General features: G+C 34.5%; 2 protein-coding genes across 2 annotated transcripts; one reads left to right on the forward strand and one right to left on the reverse strand.

The window, feature by feature from the left end:
• Window positions 1-4,095: 4,095 nt before the first annotated feature.
• LOC145580722 (uncharacterized) lies at window positions 4,096-4,935 on the forward strand. Its single transcript, XM_081637839.1, has one exon. It carries the CDS (start codon window positions 4,096-4,098, stop codon window positions 4,933-4,935), a length of 840 nt encoding a protein of 279 aa, XP_081493965.1.
• An 11,688-nt stretch (window positions 4,936-16,623) lies between these two features.
• LOC145580723 (receptor-like protein 6) lies at window positions 16,624-19,905 on the reverse strand. The gene has a single exon (XM_081637840.1). It carries the CDS (start codon window positions 19,903-19,905, stop codon window positions 16,624-16,626), a length of 3,282 nt encoding a protein of 1,093 aa, XP_081493966.1.
• Between the last annotated feature and the right edge of the window lie 3,223 nt (window positions 19,906-23,128).

Here is a 23,128-nt window from a genome sequence, read left to right on the forward strand (position 1 = left end):
AGAAAAAGAAATGAGTGGAATTATCTACATTTTGAAGCAGTACATGAGGTACTAGGAGAAATGTTTGTGAATGAATGAAACCGTTGTTGATATTCAACTATATATACAACTCAAGGTTTGCTCAATGATGAAGTATAGAGGCTAAGCTAGTACATACAATAGACAACTACCTTTCAATAAATAATAATGCAACGTAACAAAGACGGTTGAATTTGGTTGCATGGAGTTATGCACATACACGGTAGATTTTGCTAGCTAGGATTGGCATAAAACTAGCATTTCTTCCATATATTCATTGTAATTGATAGAGACGAAATTTCGGTAAGAAATTGTCAAATTGAAGAATATCATAAGGTCAGCCGTTATAAGTTTAAAGTGGAAAATATGCATTTATTTTTCTGGAAATATGACTAACTTTTTGACTTGGAACTTTAATTTGGAAGTCATTAGTTTTAAATTGATGTTTTATTTATATACCCATTATAATGCTAGTGCAGTAGTGCTACACTTATTTATAGCTATGATTTCATGCTATGATTTTATTTATTAAAAAAAAGGAATATGTTACAATTGTTACAAATCATACCGCATCTGCTATTTATCAATTATCACTACGAGTACAATTCATTATTTCATCATACGCACGTAAAAACTCTTGTTTACCACATTGCTTTTTTTTTTTTTTTTTTTTTTTTTTGGTGCAATCCACATTGCATTTCTGTAATTGGAATGGGACATGTTCTTGCAGATGCACCTATTTTTTCAGAATGTCTCAAAGATATTTCTGGTTGTTTTTGCTAGCTAGGAACAGAAGGAGTATTTACAACCACACGTTCATGTACTATGCCATGAAAAGCCCATACCCCGGCTGACCTGCAAGTCACTAATGAGCAATTTTCTGTTTATCTCTTTGATTGCTTTAAAACATCAATCTAGGGGTACTCTAAGTATTTCCATCATTAAAATTAGGGATTCGTTAGTCAATTTACCTATGTGACATGTTCATACGCCCACATTGACTATGACTTGGCTGAACACGTAAGACACAGAGTTAAAGCCAATTTCATCGTTAACTCGCTTTACCTCTCCTCAAAGCTTGCTACCTTCATTCAACAATGGCAGCTGCCTAGAAACACCACCTCCACCTTTCTCTCTCCACCATTCTCCACCCACTGCTCACCAACACCATGTTCTTGGTCACCTCTACCCTTTGGGGTTAACCATGCCCTTAATTTCACCTTTTATTCCTAGGGTTTTCGTTCGCCTCCAAAGGTGGTGGTGTCGGTAGACGGGTTAACGGCGGAAGATAGTGGTGTCGGTGGTAGCTTTAATGTAGGAAATAAGTGTTCGGTGGCAGCTTCAATGGATGAAATAAGTGTCGGTGGCAGCTTCAATGGAGGAAATAAGCGGCGTTTATAAATTGCTTGCCTACGTGTCTATATGCGCCGCTGAGTCATCACAATCTAACTTCAAATGCTGAGTTGGCGAAATAAATTGACAAACTAAAGCAATCAAAGAGATTAACTGGGCATCCCCTGTCACTAATTGCACCAAGTCTTTTTCTTCCGTAATCTGTATACCAATAAATTTGATAACTTTTTAACTTTTTTGTCTGTCACTCACGACGAATGAAATTTCTGGCAATATGGCATGGGTTGAGACTTGTTCAAAATGTGCTTAAGGATTGGCATGGATCATGTATTGAAAGTGTCAGATTAATTATACTAATCAACTCGAGTTTATATCACGAGTAGTGCTAAAGATGCGCACGGGCCGTGCCGGCACGCGGGCCCGACACGACCCGACGGCCCACTTGTGGGCCGTGAGCGGCCCGTGAATAAACAATTGAAATCCGGCACGTGGCACAGCCCGTGCCCAAATAAAACTTAATTAATTAAGTTTATTTATATAAATTTATTTATATAAACTTATTTAATTAAATAAACCTATTTAATTAATAAATAAATAAATTTATTTATATAAACTTATTTAATTAAGTTTATTTATATAAACTTATTTATATTAAGTTATTTAATTAAATTTATATAAATAAACTTAATTAAATAAGTTTATATAAATCGATTAATTTATATAAACTTATTTAATTATTTATAACACAATAAATCGATTTTTTTTATATACATATATATTTTTAAAAAATACGGGTTGACCCGCAGTCCGACACGGCACGGCCCGCTAGGCACGTGGGCGTGCCGTGCCGTGGGCTGGGGTGTGCCAAAATTTGGCACGGCACGATGCCCACCTTTAAATAGTGCATTACAATAGTGTTCTTTTAATTTGATGTTCATCACGATGTCAATATCCTGAAACTCTACACATCTATACTTTTAAGTCCTTGCTTATGTTCCATGTTATGAGAGGAAAAATAGTTTTTGCTTAATTTTGTTAACAGGTAGTTTCTTATATTAATGTCCTGGCCTGGCATTATTCTAAGATAAGCTTTATAAGTTTACAGTATAGAATGGGACATTTTGTGGAAAATTCACTGGCTTTTTGACTTGGAAGTCATTTGTTGTATTTTTGGCATGGAATTTTGGGAGTGCATCAATTTGAAACGGTACTTACTAAAATCCGGGTCCAAATCTTCTATTCCATTTTTTTGTTCCATTTCATATACCACTTAATTTTATTGGTCCATGTCTTTTTAAATATCTATTTTCTTATTTAATTTTTATATTTTATTAATGGTAAATAAAATTAAATAGAATTTACATGATTAAAATTCTAGTCTTTTGTCTTTTCTTTTCTTTTCTTTTCTTGTATACAATTATTTGAACTCCATTATTTTTTTAAGTTTTTTGTTTTTTTTCCACAATTTAACATGATCTTTCTACCTAAAATTATAATGGCAGCTTCTTATAAGCCATGCTATCACTATTCAATGGAGCCACTAAATACACCCACAACAATTGCCACAACACTTGTACAATCAAATTATATCATCGATTCGGTAAAGTTGGATACTTGGACATGACAATATAAGAAAATTACTTCTAGTGGAGTATCACTTAAATTGAAATTTTGGTGCTTTGGTATTTATAATTATTGATGCAATTAAAAAAAGAATGAATAAGGTAATTTTTTTTTTCAAAAAATTAGGATTCTTGTAAAGTTATGGAGGTAATATAAAAGAAAAAATAATTATATTTACCTTTTTTTTTTTTTTTTTTTTTGCCTCAAAAAGTAAACATAATTGTATACATATAAAAAAAGAGATAAGGACTAGAATATAAATCATGTAAATTCAATGTAATTATATTTGCTATTAATATAATTAATATAAAAATTGAATCAAGAAAATAAATAGTTTAAATGATATGTACCAATAAAATCGAGCATCATATGGAATGGGACACAAAAGGTGGGATAGAGGATTTGGACCCTTTAAATCCATATAATAGAGATTTTTATTTTTGTTGAAGTGTGCCAATTCTAACAGTGAAGTAATATTAGAAGGATTTAACTGAATTCCTTTGATAATGACAAAGTTTTAATCTTAACAAGGTTCGGTATGGCCTGACATTGCTTCTTCAATATCTCGTATAAGTTAAGGGCATATGTAACTAGCAAAAACTAGTACTCAAAGTCTCGAATAGTTGTAAATATCCTTTATTTTCAAGCTATCGTTATATGACAATGAAAAATGTCATAACTAATCTTTATTTTCAAGCTATAGTTATGTGATGACGAAGAAAAATTTGTCATTATGTTTAGCAGTCAAGTCATTAAAATGTTCCTAGCTAAGTAATATCCTTGTAGTGTGTAAAATAAAAAAATAAAAACCCTCAACCAACCATAAAGTTAATAGTGTTAAGATAATTATGTAAATAATTATCTTAGTCAATTGTAAATATTCTTGCCTATTGTATAGCCTTGTTTATAGCCTTAATTAGTGGCTTATGCTTAGCTTGTAAGTTGTATATATACACAGCAATATGGAATGAAATACTCACGGATTAAATTACTTTATGGTATCAGTTGCTTAGGGTTATTTCCGCTGCACCCTAAACTCTCTGTTCCGCCTTCTCTTCTCATCTCTTCTACCCTGTTTCTTCTTTTCCTCTTCTCACAATCATGACGGATTCAAAGGCTTCCTTTCATCCGGCTTTCACAGTCTCAAACATCAAGAGTAACATTCCCCTAACCCTTGCAATGGAGAATGATGCATACTCTACTTGGGCGAAACTATTCAAGGTACACGCTCGGTCTCATAAGGTTCTCAACCATATAATTGCTCCAAAGAAGAAGGTTGCTGCCCCTTCCACTGATGAAGAAAAAGAGCTCTGGACGACTTTGGACGCAACGGTTCTTGGGTGGATTTATTCCACAATTTCGAGGGACCTTTTGGACACCATTATCGAACCTAACTCCACGGCTATGGAGGCTTGGGATCGGTTGCGTGATATTTTTCAAGACAATCAGAATTCCCGTGCTGTGGCTCTTGAACATGAGTTCTCTAATACTCATATGGAGAATTTTCCTAACGCTTCGGCGTATTGTCAACGGCTTAAAAGCCTCTCCGATCAATTGAAGAATGTCGGGGCTCCGGTGGATAACAATCGGCTTGTTCTTCAATTGGTTTCCGGTCTTACCGAACCATACAATGGCGTGGCTACGTTGACTCGGCAGAGCAACCCTTTGCCTCAATTTTATCAAGCCCGTTCCATGCTCACTTTGGAAGGAGCTGGGTTGGCGAAGAAGGCTGCGTCGGCAACGGTTTTGGTGGCTGGTTCCTTGCGTGATTCTGATTCGGGGAGTGACTCGGGTCATTCTCGAAACAAGAACAACAAACTGAAAAAAACTGGTGGCAAGAAGCAGTTCGGTGGTGGTCAGTCTTCGGGTGGCAGTCGCGGCGCTGATACAGGTGGCGGTCAGACCACCGGCGGTGGTCGCAGTGGCCCGGGTCAACAGTAGTACGGACAGCAGCAGGGGTGGGGGTCGTTTCCATCTCCTTGGCAGAATCAATTCCCACCTTGGGGGTGGGTTCCTCAATGGTCTAGCCCACCATGTCCATACCCAACCCAAGGGTGGGCCAGACCTCAAGGCCCAATGAAGCAGCAGTCCAGCATTCTAGGCCCTCGTCCTCAGCATGCATATGCAGCGTCCCAGCAGTCCTATGTCCCGACCGATATAGAATCGGCAATGCACACCATGACGTTGAACCAACCCGATCCTTCTTGGTATATGGACACCGGTGCAACCTCGCACATGACATCCTCCAATGGTAATCTCTCGTCTTATTTTAATTTGAGCAATCATCCTAATGGTATTATTGTTGGTAGTGGTCATACTATTCCAATTCGTAGTTGTGGTCATACTACATTGCCTTCCCCGAACCCTCCTTTATCTCTTAATAATGTCCTTCATGCACCCAAACTCATTAAAAATTTAATTTCTGTTAGGAAATTCACAACTGATAATTGTGTGTCTGTTGAGTTTGACCCTTATGGTTTTTCTGTGAAGGATTATCGGACGGGGATGCCAATAATGAGATGTGAAAGTCAAGGGGACCTTTATCCACTCACTAGCATTTTTTCAAGTTCTACTCCATCCTCCTTTACTGCTTTAGCATCAACCTTATGGCATGATCGTTTGGGTCATCCGGGTTCTTCTATTTTAAAGGCACTTTCGAGTAATAAATACATTGAATGTAATCAAACTCCTAGTTCTCGTGTTTGTCATTCTTGTGTACTTGGAAAACATGTCAAATTGCCTTTAATTTCATCTCAATCTACTACTTCTATGCCGTTTGATATTGTTCATAGTGATCTTTGGACTTCTCCCATTTTAAGTTCTTCGGGTCATCGTTATTATATGCTTGTTTTAGATGATTATTCTAAATTTTTATGGACTTTTCCCTTGGCTAAAAAGTCGGACGTTTTTAGACATATATCACATTTCCAAGAATTAATCCGCACCCAATTTGAACGGCCTATTAAAACATTTCAATGTGATAATGGGAGGGAGTATGATAACGGACCTTTTTGGGCATTATGTGAGTCTAATGGCATGTCTTTTCGTCTTTCATGTCCTTATACGTCTTCACAAAATGGAAAGGTCGAGAGAAAAATACGATCCTTGAATAATATTATTCGCACCCTTCTTGCTCATGCTTATTTACCTCCGTCATTTTGGCATCATGCATTACAAATGGCGACATATTTACATAATATTCTACCAAGTAAATTGCTAGAATATAAGTCCCCTCTCCAAGTTCTTTACCAAAAGGAACCTTCTTACTCTTATTTGCGTGTTTTTGGGTGTTTGTGTTACCCCTTGTTTCTCTCTACTACCATTAACAAATTACAACCTCGTTCTACACCTTGCGTATTTTTGGGGTATCCACCGAATCATAGGGGTTACAAATGCTATGACTTGTCATCTAATAAATTATAATTAGTAGGCATGTTATTTTTGATGAAAGTGTTTTTCCTTTTGCTAAGTTGTATAGCCCCCCTTCCCATGCATATGACTTCTTGGATGATGGACTTAGTTCATATGTCATTCACCACTTACACTCTTCTGGGCAGCCCAATTCGGCAAACCAACCTAACCAGCCCAATTCGGCCTCCCCTATTTCTACTGGGCCACCGAATTCACCTCCACAATTCAGCCCAATTCATTTCCCCTCTCCTCCTCCTTGCGTGCAAGCTTCTGATGGGCAGACTAGGACTTCCTTGGACCGTGGGCCTGTTCAATCAACCACGGCCCAGGTAAGTCCTACCCATGCAGACGGCCCAAGCGCAAATCAGCCCACTGCTCCTCCTAACCCACAAATTCAACATCCAATTCCCTTTTCTTCTCCTATCATGACACGAAGTAGAAATGGTATAGTCAAGCCTAATCCAAAATATAAAATTTTTAGTGCTACAGTGACTACGGTTACGAAATCACCTTTGCCCCGTAACCCCATTTCTGCTCTTCGTGACCCGAATTGGAAAATGGCCATGGATGATGAATTTAATGCTCTTATTAAAAATAAGACGTGGGAGTTGGTGCCCCGTCCACCTGATGTTAATGTTATTCGTTCTATGTAGATTTTTACTCACAAGGTGAAATCTGACGGTTCTTTTGAGAGGCATAAAGCCCGTCTTGTAGGTGATGGCAAAACACAACAGGTTGGCATTGATTGTGGGGAGACTTTTAGTCCGGTTGTGAAACCGGCTACTATTCGTACTGTTCTTAGCCTTGCTTTGTCTAAAGCTTGGTCGATCCATCAACTTGATGTTAAGAACGCTTTTCTACATGGTGAGCTTCAGGAGACAGTCTATATGCATCAACCACTTGGGTACCGTGATAAAACTCACCCTGATTATGTGTGTTTACTGCGGGGATCGTTATATGGACTTAAGCAGGCACCCCAGGCATGGTATAAGAGGTTTGCAGATTTTGTTGCTTCTATTGGTTTCACCAATAGTAAGAGTGACAATTCCCTATTTATTTATCGTCAGGGGAAAAATGTGGCTTATTTGCTTTTATATGTTGATGACATTATTCTAACTGCTTCTTCTGATACTCTGCGGTGTTATATTATGTCCCTTCTTAGCTCGGAATTTGCTATGAAGGACTTGGGTCCACTTAATTATTTTCTTGGCATAGCAGTGACAAGACATAAGGGTGGTTTATTTTTGTCACAACGCAAGTATGCAGAGGATATTATTGAGCGAGCAGGGATGTCTTCATGTAAGCCCTCAGCTACACCTGTTGAGGTGAAGTCGAAGGACAGCTCTTCCGGCTCTCCCTTTTCCGACCCCACATTGTACCGTAGCCTAGCTGGGGCTCTACTGTACCTCACTTTTACGAGGCCGGATATCTCATATGCGGTCCAACAGGTATGCTTACACATGCATGATCCAAAGGAAACTCACATGTCTGCTCTGAAGCGGATAATCCGATACATCCAAGGCACTCTTGACCATGGTTTGCGTCTTTATCCTTCTTCTATTTCTACACTTATATCCTATACAGATGCTGATTGGGGTGGGTGTCCCGATACGAGACGATCTACCTCTGGATATTGTGTAAATTTGGGTGATAATTTGATTTCCTGGTCATCGAAACGTCATGCTACTCTTTCTAAGTCTAGTGCAGAGGTAGAGTACAGGGGTGTTGCAAATGTTGTTTCGGAGTCTTGTTGGCTACGAAATTTATTGCTTGAGTTACTTTATCCTATTAAAAAGGCTACATTGGTTTATTGTGATAATGTGAGCGCTATTTACCTTTAGGGTAATCCGGTACATCATCAACGTACCAAGCACATTGAGATGGACATTTTATTTGTTCGTGAAAAGGTAGCTAGGGGTGAAGTTCGGGTTCTACATGTTCCTTCCCGACACCAAATTGCGGACATATTCACGAAAGGACTACCACGGGTACTTTTTAAAGATTTCAGAGATAGTCTAAGCGTCCGTCCTCCTCCCGCTTTGACTAAGGGGGTGTGTTAATTATGTAAATAATTATCTTAGTCAATTGTAAATATTCTTGCCTATTGTATAGCCTTGTTTATAGCCTTAATTAGTGGCTTATGCTTAGCTTGTAAGTTGTATATATACACAGCAATATGGAATGAAATACTCACGGATTAAATTACTTTATGGTATCAGTTGCTTAGGGTTATTTCCGCTGCACCCTAAACTCTCTGTTCCGCCTTCTCTTCTCATCTCTTCTACCCTGTTTCTTCTTTTCCTCTTCTCACAATCATGACGGATTCAAAGGCTTCCTTTCATCCGGCTTTCACAGTCTCAAACATCAAGAGTAACATTCCCCTAACCCTTGCAATGGAGAATGATGCATACTCTACTTGGGCGAAACTATTCAAGGTACACGCTCGGTCTCATAAGGTTCTCAACCATATAATTGCTCCAAAGAAGAAGGTTGCTGCCCCTTCCACTGATGAAGAAAAAGAAAAAGGAACAAAATCATACCATAAAAGCAAAACAAAAAATAAACTAAACCAACATCAAATAGTGTTCCAAAGTGCACGGTAGCAATATGCGGAGGTACTATAAAACGAAAAGGAGCTAACACTTGTTCCAACTGCTTGACATTCTGAATGTTATTGTGGAGTAATTAGCCAAGTAGTTTCATATTTTCACTTGACAGAGCTAATTTATTCCTATTGATTTGTGCAGTTAAAAATTTTATGTTAATTCAAAAAATGAGAAATAATCCAAAACATTCGGCCTAAAAAAAATTCACCAGTTCAATAAGGCGATGAACAGAACTACCATTAGAGGTACAAATTCCAGAACAACCACAACAGATCTTCGTAAACAATTTAGAATTTGCAAAAAAGGGAGAATATATACTTAAAATATACGTTAGAAATTAGGGAAGTGTTGGTGGGCTTATGGTGATTTGGAGTAGTAGTATAGATGGAGAAGGAGTGCAAATTATACAAAAGGTTGAGTTTTTATTGATTTAGTATACATTGTCATCTATTTATAGCCTTGTTTAGAACTCTCTAGATCTAACTAGTGTAACACTAATCTAGATTATTCTAAGATAATGTCTCCAACATATTTTTTAATTAAGTACTTACTACCTAGATTTTTCTAGATTTTCTTATGATTCATGATATTTCTCTACAAAATATTTTCAAACAACATAATTCAAGATTTTTCTAGATTACTACAAGCATATTTTAACAGTATATGAATAGCTATTCATTGGGCTTGATGAGTTACATACTTAATTTATAATCATCAATCAATCATCAATATCAATATCTATTAACGATTACTAAAACAGAAGATGCTGATGTCACCACTGCTCACGTGTCGCTCTCTTAATAAAAAAAATTCCGCCAAAATGCAATGATGATGTCATCTTTTTTTTTTATTTTTTTTTTAAATAGAGCTATCCTATTTAACATTTTTTAAATTTAAATAGTAGAAGCTTCTACCTTACAACTAAAATCTATCAATTTATCGTAGGAAATTGAAACAATTTTAAATAGCACACTAATAAATGACCTCCTACATTGAATTATGAATTAGGCGACGTCGAACAGATACTATATCATAATTTTGATGAAATTAAAAGATTTTAAATTACAAAATGTACGTAATTCTTATATATATTCATGTATAATAGCGATTTATTATTAAAATTTACAAATTAAACATAGGTGTTATATAAATCGTGCATCGCACGGGTTTTAACCTAGTATAATACTAAAACAAACACCAAAAATGACACATGTCAATTCTTATACAATTAACTAAATTTATATTCAAAATATAAAATAGGTTATAGTTCATATATTTTCTTGCCAAAATCTTTTACAAGAATATTTGTATAATATGATTTCCAGTCATATTTTTTTGGGTAATCATGCTTTTTTATTTATACAGAGATGTGTTGAGAAAAATAAATTGATTTTACTATTTTCTTTTCCCAAAAGATAGCAAGATTGCTTTTACTATCGATCAAGCTAAACTCTCTTTCCTCTATTTTATCTCATCTCATCATATCCCATCCCCTTATCAAGAAACTTTTTGTTAATAATTTACGTACAACTTTACGCAATTGTTTTTGGTTAAATCTATGCATCGCAGGGGTACTAACCTAATTTAATACGGAGTACTAAAACAACAACCGCTGACATTATCCTTTTTTCAAATTGTACACGAGTCAGCTTCTCTTTCAATGTTTTCCCGCCTAAACTTTTTTTTTTTCTCTTCCAATTTTCTTTACTTTTTTAAATTTTATTTATTTATTTATTTTTATTTTGAAAAGTTAATATTAACTACAAAATACTTTTATACAATACATGTAATACCCCGTATTTCTGAAACGTATTTTCTAACTAATATTCTCTTAAAAAGGGTATTTTAGTAATTTATTTTACTATTTGAATTTTGGAGCCAAAATGATATTTGAATTTCGGCGCCTAAAGTATTTTAAACTTAATTATTATTTTTGGATTTTAGATAAGATTTATTATCCATTTATTTTATTTTAAAACCGGATTATTTATATATATTTAAGATATTTGAATTAAACAAAATTATATTTTATTATTTATTTAAAAGGGCCGAAAATTCCTAAATTATTAACTATGATTTTCGGATTTTCTATGTGTAGAAAATCTGATTTTCTTAGTTATTTTATTTAGTGAATAATTGGTATTTTCCTAATTAATTATTTTATACAAAATATATTATTTACGCAATCATTTTTAATCCTTAAAATCTAGCAAATATTTCCCTAAGACTATAAGTGGAGGTCCGAAAATATGAGCATAGATATGCTCAATATTTTCAGCCACCATATGCTAATTTTGGGTTAATTATTTTGTTAGTTTTGTATTTTAATTATCTTCCTCAAATTCCTTATTTCCTTAATTCCTATTTTCCATCTCACAAAAATTTGACCATCTTATTTTCCTATCTTATTTCATCTTTGATTATTCCCCAAGTAATCTCTTTTGCCATTTTATTTTCATGACAAACACACTTTCCTAAATTCTATTATTCTTAATCACCTTAATATCAAAAGTTTCCATATTTCTTTATTCACTTCTCCAAGTAATTTCCTTAATTCTTTTTACCATAATTCTTCCCACATTCTCTTGCCATAATTCTTGCATGAGCTAGCCTATAAATACCCCTTCATACCTCTCATATTCTTCACACCAAAAACCCAATTCTCTTCTTCTCTCATATTCTTCTTCTTTTCCCTAAACCTTTTCATACTTTTCTTCTCCTCTTTTTACACAAATCATCCCTTTTATCTTTAAAGCCAGTTTTTGGGCACTTCTGGTCAGTGTTTGGGGTATTGACGTTTCACAGAAGATTGTTTCTCTCGAAAAATCCTTGAGGTTAGACTCAAGAATCACCCAATTCGGAGTTATATTGAAGGATATGGCCTCTGCAAGTTCTGCCTATTCTTTCCAACGAAAATTCATTTCTCTTTAATCCTATTCTTTTATCTTCTTCATGGTTAGTTTTCTAAAATACAAATACCTATTTCAAAGTTATAATTTTATATTAAAGTATTATTTTAACAGAGTTTTATAGTCCATGCACATTAGATTTGAGTTTATGTTGTGATAACCTTATGGTTATGTTATTTGCAAGGTGTATTCGTGATTGAATTTTGAAAGTGCGAAGTGTTGATTGATATTCGGAATCAAGGTTCTTGAGGTTCTTTTTGTGTGGTTTTTCTAGCAAGGATCAAGGTACGTTTAGGTGGTTTGATACCTTTGAAAATGATTGGTTTGAATAACATGTTTTATATGATTTTATTGGAGATTGAATTTAATTGATTTAAATTATGTTTGGAGGTATTGATTTTAATATTTAATTTGTTTTAATAAAAGTATTTTGAATGATTGATTTTTAAATCATGTTTTGAATGGTTTGAATTACTTATCGTGTTCAAATAAATGAATTGATTTTAAAAGATTTGTTGAATTAAGTAAAAGGTTTTTCAAGGAAGAGTTATTGATTTTGAAAAGTTATTAATATGAGATTTTATATTTAAAAGGTTTTGATTTTGAAATTATGTGGAATTATTAAAAAGGAGTTTGAATTATATTGGAATTTATTGGATATTAAAAGGATTTATCGAACCATTGAATTATTATTATTAATGCTTTATAAGCATGTTGGTAATCCCACTATGAAGATTTGGTTTATTGATAAGGTCTTGGACTTTGTATGACCGGGTCTTTCCTCAAGAATAGCCTTGTAATATAAGGAGACTAGCTTGGGGGGTGTGCACATTTGGGTGAGGAATTGGATTAAAAGGAATTGGTTTTTAATAAAGGAATTGGTTTTATTAACTATTATTTTGAATATTGAATCATTGGAATCGGTTTTGGAATAATGAGTTTGAAATTATTGGGTTACTTATTGGAATTGATTTTAAAAGCATGTTTGCATATTGAATCATTATCTTGCACTTATCATACTTAGCATATTTTGCTAATCCATATTTCCTATTTGTTTTGGTCGCCTTGTTTTACTGTAATGGTAAACAATGTTGACTATTTTCAGGTGGAGTCATGAATAAGCATATGGGAGTCCCGGGATTTGCTTTACCTAGTTTAGGAATGTTGGTCTTGTCTTTATTTTGAGTACTCATAACAATGTTACTATTTTTATAAGTATTAATAAAAGAAAGAGTATTGATGTTTCCGCTGCAAAGTATTGGTTTTTATTCAGTAAGTTTTGAGTAGCCTTGCATAATCACGCGATGGTAACACTCAAGGGCGAAGCCAGAATTTTCAAGTCCCGGGGGCCGGACTTATTAGACAACAGGTTGATGGAAAAAATTAAAGTGTACTAATATTTTATTATCACTAAAAGACATTAGTTAAATCGTACTCGATGATTCTTCATAGTAGCAAAATCATCAAACAAAGATTAAACACTAAAATCTACGACAATCTCTTTTTCTATGTATACAACCAAACCATCTCTAAGAAAATCATCCTCCATTTTACTTCTTAGTTGAGTTTTGACGATATTCATTGCAGAAACGACCCTCTTCTTGTTGATTATTAACTTTTTGTAAAAAAAATTTGCCTTTGAAGTGGAAGCCTCTTCTTGTTGATTATTAACTATTCTGTAAAAATAAAAAATCTAGTGTTTTTGATTTCATGATTTAACCTGTATCAATATAAAAACTACAATTCTCAAATTAAGTAGCATACAACCCTAAAATTTGGTCCTAAAGGTCCATTCAATAAATTAAAAATTACCTAAAATTATTAAGTAAATAAACATATCAAGCAAGTAAACAATTAATAACTTTCTAAAAAAAAAAAGAGTAAACAATTAATCACAAATCATGTAAATAGCACAAAGAAATTTATTAATTGAATGATATTACATAATTTTTAAAAATTAATCAAAAAGAAGAATTTTAAAAAATACCTAATTTGATTTGCTAGAAACCCACGCTGAATAAGAAGTTTTAATTAAAAAATATGTGGGAGATGGGATTTGAACCTAGCCCCCTTGGGAAAATAAACCATTACCCAATCAACATGACAAGGTATATTTATTGTTATATATGTGTCTTGAATACTATATATACTAATTTTAAGGGGGTCCATAAGGTATGATATATGGGTAGCAATAGGCCGGGGAGGTCGAGCCTCCACCAGCACCCCCTTCCCTTTGCCCTTGGTAACACTCTTAAGTCTATCTCTACGGTATAATTATACGTATTATACTAGTATTTCCGTAGAGGGAGATTTGGGGTGTTACAATACATTATCTTAAGTTACATTCTCTCAAAAAAAATTATTACATATAGATAATCTTAAAGATAGCAAATATTAACCATGTATTTATATGATTACTCCTTCTAATTACAAAGTCCACTAAATTTTGTTGTGGACATAAATTTTCTTTTGATTATATTATTTTAATTTTTACAGTTTTGTTTATGTTAATACAAATATTTTACATATTTTGAGTGATAATGTGACTTGAAATTGTACACAATTATTAATTATTTTTATAATATCCGTGCATTGCATGAGAGCTAATTTAGTGTACAAGTTTCTTTTCTATGATTATATAAAACTAGTTTTGTGCGCCGTGCGATGTCCGGGTTATTTATTGAATTTTAAAATAAATTTTTAATCTAAATGTCAAATTTTAAAATATATCATTGATGCAAAATTAGTTAGAAATTGATGTGCTTTTGTGATGATTTGTTATCTAGTAGGCATGTAATGAGTAATAATAATATTGGTGGAAGGGTTCGATTTAATACATTAAAAAAATAAAAAATTAGCAAAAAATAAATTAAATAAAATAAATGTTCAAAACCCGTTGGGTTGACCCAAACCCAAAACTTTGGGCAAGGGTTGAACATTTCTTGACTCGTAACCTGAAGTGACCCAATTCGAGATGACTCAGGACCCGACCCTAATTGACAGGTTTACATAGTAATAAAATTCTATTAGATTGTGAAGTATATTATTTTAACTGATTAGTACATATTATAAATGAATGTTTTACGCAATTAATTCCTTCGCTCCAAAAATTATTATTATATAAAAAATAAATTATATGATAATTTATTACAATTACTCCCTCCGTCCCAAATTACTCGCAACGTTTTGACTTTTTGCACTATTCACACATTTCACTTTGACCATCTTTTTTAGCTATTGTTTCTGTCTGGATATGATTCCCCAAGAACTCAGACCTGAGATCCTGATACTCCTATCGGCAAGCTGAGAACCTACACAATGAGAAGAAGTTAGCTAACCCCGGGGTGGTCCGGGGATAACCACTCCGATGACAAAGTCAGAAAGTGTTTAAGAGAAGAAGATAAGTATGGGAGAGAAAGTAGAGAGAGAGAGAGAGAGAGAGAGAGTAATTAATTTTTTTATAAATGGGGTCTTACCTACTATTTATAATGATCCAACTTGACAGGTGGCTCTCACTCATGCAAAGCCTCCTGCGCCAAGTGTCGAGCTTCTGCTGCCACGTGCCGAGTTTCGACAAGCCGATATGTCTGCTTTCTAGTACATATCGGCACCTTTTCATAATTACTCAGGCTTTGATCACGCGCCTTTATAAGATATCGGTCTGGTCCAGATATCATCCCATACAGCTATTATATGAAAGTCAATGTAATCATGTAAGATATTATTGGGTTTATTTTAATATATAGTTTCTTAATATGAACTTTTTATAGACTTTATAAGTATATAATAAAATATATCGACAGTCAAACATGTGCATCGGCAAGCGTGTCCAGTCAAAATGTTGCAAGTAAACTGGGACAGAGGGAGTATAATTTAATAATTTTTTTGAATAAAATAATAATTCAATTTGTACCTCTGAAATATTGGTATTTTATCGAAAATAAAACTCTAAACTAACAATTTTATCCTAAAATTCTATCCAAATAGAATTCTAAACTAACTTTTTTTTATCTTACGAAGTCTATTTAAATGTATCCAACGTGGCGCGATACTTGACAAAAAGTTATAACGCCAAATGTCGTTGTCTCGTGATCTGGCTAAATGTTTAGCTTTATATATTAGTTATATGATTAGGATATATAAAATAAAATATACTCCGTAATGTACAAGTTGAATAATATTAGGAATTCAAGTTGGGTGGGCTTTGGTTAAATTCAACGTGAATTATACTTTGGGATGCAATATAACAATAGACCTTTCGCCAAAAATTGTGGATTCAATCAAGTAATAATGCCTAAATCCTCCATACATACGAAATATATACAAGTATAATTCATTGTTTCATCATATCTTAAACACCTTATACAAAATCCTCGCTCCATCTACAGCAGGCGAACAATACCTAAATGAAAGATGAACGAGATTTAATAATCAGCCAGCTACCTAAATTAAACATAGAGAAATATTGAAGTGAAAGATAAAGATTGAGTTTTATGAATTATGATGAATTTTCCAATCAAGTTGATCATGGTTGGTTGGAGAGGGCACTTATTGTAGGTGATCTGAGTAGTTCAAGAATTCAAAAAACTACATTAAGTTGGATTCAAACATCTTAAGCAAATTTATGGGAATACTTGAAATTTACATACCAACACAACAAAAATCGTACTTTTACTATATCATCGTCCTTTTATTTAGTGGGTCTAGCGTCTCCTCCTTTGTTGGTTCCTCATTCTCCTCCTCCTTGCTCTTGTACTGTAATCTTCCTTACGTAGGATTTTCATGACCAGCCTATGAAGATGATTGCCATACCATTCCCTGTATCTTCTGATGTAAAGTATAGGTCCTACAAAGACGGTGATTCCAACAGGAAACCCGACTTCAGCACCCATTAACATCCAATCTCGTTTGCTCTTTGAGCTCCAATCTGATCCTTCTGAAGAAATAGGCGGACTCACTGTTATCGGATCATGTGTTATCAATGGTGAACCGAACAGTCCTTGGTTGCCTTCGTACGAAGATGCATTGAAGGATTGTAGCTGAGTGCTTGTTGGGATCTTTCCTGACAACTTGTTGAAGGATAGGTTCAAGTAGCTGAGGAAATTCAAGTTTGCAAACTCTGTAGGTATCCTCCCAGTTAAGGCATTTGAAGAGAGATCCAACGATTCAATCTGGCTTAAATTCCCGAATGATGATGGGATATGACCCAAGAAGGAATTGTGAGAGAGGTTGAGAACTACAAGACCATTCAGATTTCCCAACTCTTTTGGTAGCTCCCCATGAAAGGCATTGTTAGAGAAATCAATGCTAGTGAAGATTGTTAGGATGTATTGCAACTCATAGGTATTGCCTTTAAAGGTGACCGACACTGAGTTTTGATAGTAGCCACCATCTGGACTAATAGAGCTCTGCAAAAAGCTGGTTTTTGATTGCTCTTTATTTGTTCCGATCATCATCAATGTCCACTTGAAAAAAATTTGGGATTTCAGCTCACCAATAAAGTGATTGGAAGCTATATCCATAATTTGAAGTAATGGCCAGATTGAGCGACTTTCAGGACAAACAATGGCTCCATGAAGCTTGTTGGATCGAAGGACAAGAACTTGCAAGCTGGACAAGCTTTTCAAGTGACAAGGAAAAGTGTCTTTCAATCGATTATTTCCAAGATCTAATACCTTTAATGCACTGCAGTAGCCAAGTGATCGTGGAATCGATCCTTGTAGATGATTCTCATTCAAGTTAAGAGTTTGTAAGGTGCAGTTTTTTCCAAATTCAGCTGGGACAGAACCTCCTAAATTGTTTCCTCTCAAATTGAGTACGCTGAGTGTAGTCTTGGCAAAGAGGCAATCGGGAATTGTCCCACTCAAGTGATTGTACTCTAGGTTCAGAAAATGTAGGTTTGTGGCATTGCATAGCGTTTTAGGGATGGTTCCATATAAGTTATTTCTTGAGAAGGACAAGAAGTTAATCTCAGATAGATAGTTGATGCTATGAGGGTCGATGGAAGTGAAATTATTGTTGGAACAATCTAGATATTCTAGCTTAGGTGAGGCAATAGAAAATGTTCCTTGAAGTTTGTTTGAATGGAGGTCTAGGTAGGTAAATAATGAATTATTTGAGAGTGTCGTCGCCAGAGGTGGTTCTAGCTCTACCAAGTGGTTGGAAGAAAGGTTCAGATTGTTAATTCCCCACACCCACCTGGGCACCAAGCCTGCAATGTGATTCTTTGACAAGTCAAGAGTATTTATTGAAACTTGGTTTTTCAGAAAATCAGGGATGTTGTGCAAGTTGCAAGAGCCCAAATATAGTTCTTGTAGCAGGGGAAAAGAGGAGTTCAGATCTACATCAATTACAACTGACAAGCGATTGAATGAAAGATTAAGAGATGTGAGGTTCTTGAGACTGAGTAGAATTTCAGCGAGCTTTAACGTGCCATTAAAACTGTTTGAGGATAGATCTAGCCACTCAAGTTGTCTTAGATGGAAAATTGACTTTGGGATTGGCCCTTCCAAGTTATTGCTGCCTAGGTATACATCTGTTAACTTGGACAAAGCCGGGCTTGCAGACTCATTAAGTTGCCCACTGAATTTGTTATTTTCCAAATATAAGGACTGGAGTGATGGCAATGAAAACAATGACATAGGAATACTTCCATCTAGTGAATTGAATGACAAGGAAAGTAACTCTAGATTGAGTAGTTTCTCCCAATTTTTGCCAGTGATAGAACCAACTAAACTGTTGTTGTGGAGATTTAAGGTTTTCAGTTTCTTCAATGATGAAAACGATGGAATGTGACCAGAAAATTGGTTATCATTTAGTTCTAGATCCTCCAGTATGTTAAGACTTCCAATTGATGATGGAATGGAACCAGAAAACTGGTTAGTGGTTAAAACTAAACTCTGAAGGAGGTTTAGACTTCCAATTGATGATGGAAGACTTCCATTGAATTGGCAGTATCTTAAATTTATTGTACGAAGACTCTTGAGATTGCTAATGGAACTTGGCAAGACCCCGGAAAATTTTGTACTACTAAGGATCAGCTCCTCAAGAGACCCATTGGTGTAAAAGACTGGTAAAGTCCCTTCTAAGTTGGGATTAACAGAAAAGTCAAGGTTTCTAAGTGTGGGTACTTGGAAAATTTTATGAGGTACTATCCCGGTTAAGTCATTATAGGATAGTGACAGCATTGTCAAGTTTGTGAGCCTGGTTAAAAACTCTGGTACCGGACCAACTAGAGAGTTACCATCCAAACGGATTACAGAAAGACGGTGAAGCCTTGAAAGGGAGTTGTGAATTTGTCCTTCAAGGTAACACAAAGACATGCTCAAGACTTGCAAGTGAGGGAGCGATGATGCTAACGTCTGGCACCATTGGCTCCCTATGGCTGAAATGTTGACTCGATCAAGATAGAGTTCTCTGATATTCGTCAAGTTTCTAACTATATCAGCCAAATTTGGCCTATTCATGTATGTTCTGAAACTATTAGAAATATCAAGAACAACTAATTTGACAAGGTTTGAGATTTCAATAGGTACCTGACCTCTGAAATTGGTGTCACTATAAGGTGCAGTAGACAAATTGAGGTAAGTTAGGCTAGACAGTTTGCCTATTGCTGAAGGTATCTCATCCTGGATCTTATTTTCACCCCCCAAATTCAAGCTCTGGAGGAACTGCAGACGAAACAAACTGCTTGTATTGTCGATGCCACCAATGATATTTTTGTTGCTCAAATCTAAGCCAATGACTCTACCGTTATTTGAGTTGTCACATTCAACTCCGCTCCATTGGCAATAGTTTGTGCTGTGATTCCACCCCTCAAGCTTGTCTAAAGCTTCGGAGTTGTACTTAAGATTGTTTTTTAACTCAAGGAGTAAAGACTTTTGATCGTCGAGATATTGACTGGAGACAGAGTGCATATACAGGCAGCCGTATATCCATAAACAAATCATGAAAGAAAGACATGATGAAGAAATGAAAGGCGGCATTTTGGTATTAAAACAGAGGTAGAGTGGGCAGTGGGTTAGTTGCTTGGTGCTGAAATGGAACCTTACTTATAAAGATTTTTGAATATCATTTTGAGGTTTATAAATTTCATGGTGTCCACCATCATAATTTAAATTGAGATATATTGGCGGACAATTTTTGACCGTAGACTAATTTTTTGACTTGAAAGTCCTTTTTTAATATTTAAACATATTACGAGCACACATTCATGTACTACGCCATGGAAATTGGAAATCCCAGACCCCGATTTACCTGCAAGACACTACTCGCACCAAGTCTTTTCTTATATTAATTTCCTAACATTCTAAGATAAAACCATTAACAATTTACAATATAGATTGGGACATGTATTTGAAAATTGACTGGCTTTTTGACTTGGAAATCATTAGTTATTGTAGTCTTGTAGAAATACCTATATTTTCAGGATGTTTCAAAGAAATTCCTGGTAGTTTTTGCTAGCTACTCCCTTTGTCTCTAAATTACATTCCTACTTCTCTCTATCATGTGAGGAATAAATGTTAGAAGTAGGAATGTAATTTATTGACGGAGGGAGTAGTAAATTATTTACTAGCAACACGATCATGTACTACGCCATGAAAGCCAGACCCCGGTTGACCTGCAGTACATCTCTGAATATTGAGACTTGTTCAAAATGTGCTTAATTAAGCATTGGCATAGACTATGTATTGAAACTTAAAAGGGTCGGATTAATTATACTAATTAACTCGAGTTTATCTTACAAGTAGTGCATTACAGTAGTGTTCATTTAATTTGATGTTCATCATAATGTCAATGTCTCGAAACTTTACACATCTATACTTCTAAGTTCTTACTTTAATTGGTTTTATGTTATGAGTGGAAAAAGAAAGGTTATGCTTTATTTCGTCAACAGTAGTTTCTGTCCTGACTTTATTTTAAGATAAAGCCTTTATAATTAAGTTTACAGTATAGAATGGGACATTATGTGTGGAAAATTCACTGCCTTTTTGACTTGGAAATCACTTTATTAGGATGTTTCATTGAAATTTTTGGCATGGAAATTAAATTTGGTGTACATCATTTTGAAACGATACTTGCTAAAATACATACAATAGAGATTTTATTTTTGTTGAAGACTTGAAGTGTGCCAATTCAATCAGTGAAGTAGTATTACAAGGATTAAACTGAATTCCTTTGATAATGACAAATTTTTAATCTTAACAAGGCTTGGTATGGCGTGACATTGTTTAATTTCCTCAATATCTCGTATAAGGGCATATGTAACTGGCAAACACTAGTCCTTATAGTCTCATAAAATCGTATTTGTCCTTTACTTTCAAGCTATGGTTAAGTGACGAAGAAAAATGTCATAACTAATCTTTGTTAGCTTAGCAGTCAAGTCTCATATAGTCGTATGTGTTCTTTATTTTCAAGCTATAGTTATGTGATGAAGAACAAAATGTGGTTAATTTTAGCATTGAAGTCATTAACTTAGTCCTTAGCTAAGTAAACATTCTTGTAGTCTGTTTAAAACTAAGCTCAACCAACCATATAGCTGTTACTTGGTGTAAATCTGGAGGCCTATTAAGATTTCTCTCAGAATAATGACTGAATCTTTGACACATTAAAACTGTGCTATGCAATAAGCATGAAGGCTTCACAGCAGAATGATTTTGAATTTTCATTGAAATTTCGAGCTTGTAAGATTTCGTGTTATGATCAGTACTTTGTAGTTTGTATCCTTAATCATAAAAATAAGGGAAGTGTTTAATTCCTTCATTGGTAATTATAATTTTTTGTATGTTATGTAGCTAAACGCCTAAACAGTACAGATGGTATTATGTCTTAGCTTCAGTAAAATGCATATCAGCATATGAGTATCGGTAAATCCATGTTGATCTGCAATACATGAATTGGTGTCATGATATTCTGAGATATAACTTGCATGATGAGAGTTAGCTACTAGTGATTTTTTTTTTATTCTTCTTAAAGTTCTTCATACAAGAGAATAAGAGATCTAAAGCTTTATTAAAATTTGTATTACTGCTTGTTAATAATTGGGTATGTTCCAATTTCTTGTTTAACATTTATTTCTTTCTTAATATAAAATCCTCTCAAGTTGTGTTCACTTTAACACGGATAACTTTACTTTGTATGAATATGATCCAAAAAGCTCTCACAAAATATGATTGAATGAGACAATTTAATGGGACGAACAGTATTTAACTAATATATCTATTTAAATCATCTTTCAATCTTTATCTTCCGATCCACATTAAGTAAATAAATAGTCATTTTCTCTATTGTCATCATGTCTTCAAAGTTCAAACTTAGGAGCAAACGTTGTCTCTAATTGACTCCAATTCATCATTTTTTATGAAGGTAAGAAGAAGAGGGGCCGGAACTTTTCACAAGTCAATCCATTTTGGGTTAGAGGATTGGAATAAGCCCTTTAAGAATGGAGGGATAAGGAAATCAACACACCTCAAAGGCCCAAAGTGTCTATCCCTCTAACCCAAATACTCCCTTTGTCCAATAATATTTGCATGTCTTGTTAAAATAAATATACTTCCTAAGTCCGACTGTCCCTTAATTTTTGACTCATTTGGCCAAATATAGTTCGAAAATGATCAATTCATTTCACATATAAATACTGAGTACCCTCTAATTTGGAAAAAAAATATTTGTGTAAAATTAACTTCTCCATGTAAATTTTTGTTTTTCTATGTACTTTAATTACTTTTTCTATCTATTTTTTGCAACCCCTGGTGAATTTAATTTAATTTAATTTAAATTTCCAATTTACTTTTTACTACTTTATCTTTTATTTTCTTAATTCATGTTAAATTTGTTCAAAAAGGTCCGGTATTAAGTGACAAAGGGAGTATAATATCTACGCGATCTTTAAGTTCCGATATAGTAGGTGTCCCAATTTGACTTTTGTACCATTTACATTAATCAATTAAACCAATGTTTGACTGTTATATACATAATTAAAAACAAAACTGTAGATACTTGTTACTTTGTTAGAATTGTTTCAATTTGTAAACTTTTATAATTTATACTTGTTGTTGGAGGTACACTTGGTAATTAAGGAGGACTCGTGTTCGATCCCCGCAACAACAATCGGGAGGGGATTGGAACCTAACCATTCAGAACTGATCCTCGAATTCGGATTAGCCCAAAGGGTGTACCGGGTGGGACACCAAAAAAAAAATAAAATTT

Source organism: Chenopodium album, chromosome 15 (assembly GCF_948465745.1).
Source record: "Chenopodium album chromosome 15, dcCheAlbu1.1, whole genome shotgun sequence".
NCBI classification, from domain to species: domain Eukaryota; kingdom Viridiplantae; phylum Streptophyta; class Magnoliopsida; order Caryophyllales; family Amaranthaceae; genus Chenopodium; species Chenopodium album.

Excerpts from the sequence above, each read along its gene's own strand:
- LOC145580722 (XM_081637839.1), top strand. The coding sequence starts at position 4,096 with ATGACGGATTCAAAGGCTTCCTTTCATCCGGCTTTCACAGTCTCAAAC.
- LOC145580723 (XM_081637840.1), bottom strand. The coding sequence starts at position 19,905 with ATGCCGCCTTTCATTTCTTCATCATGTCTTTCTTTCATGATTTGTTTA.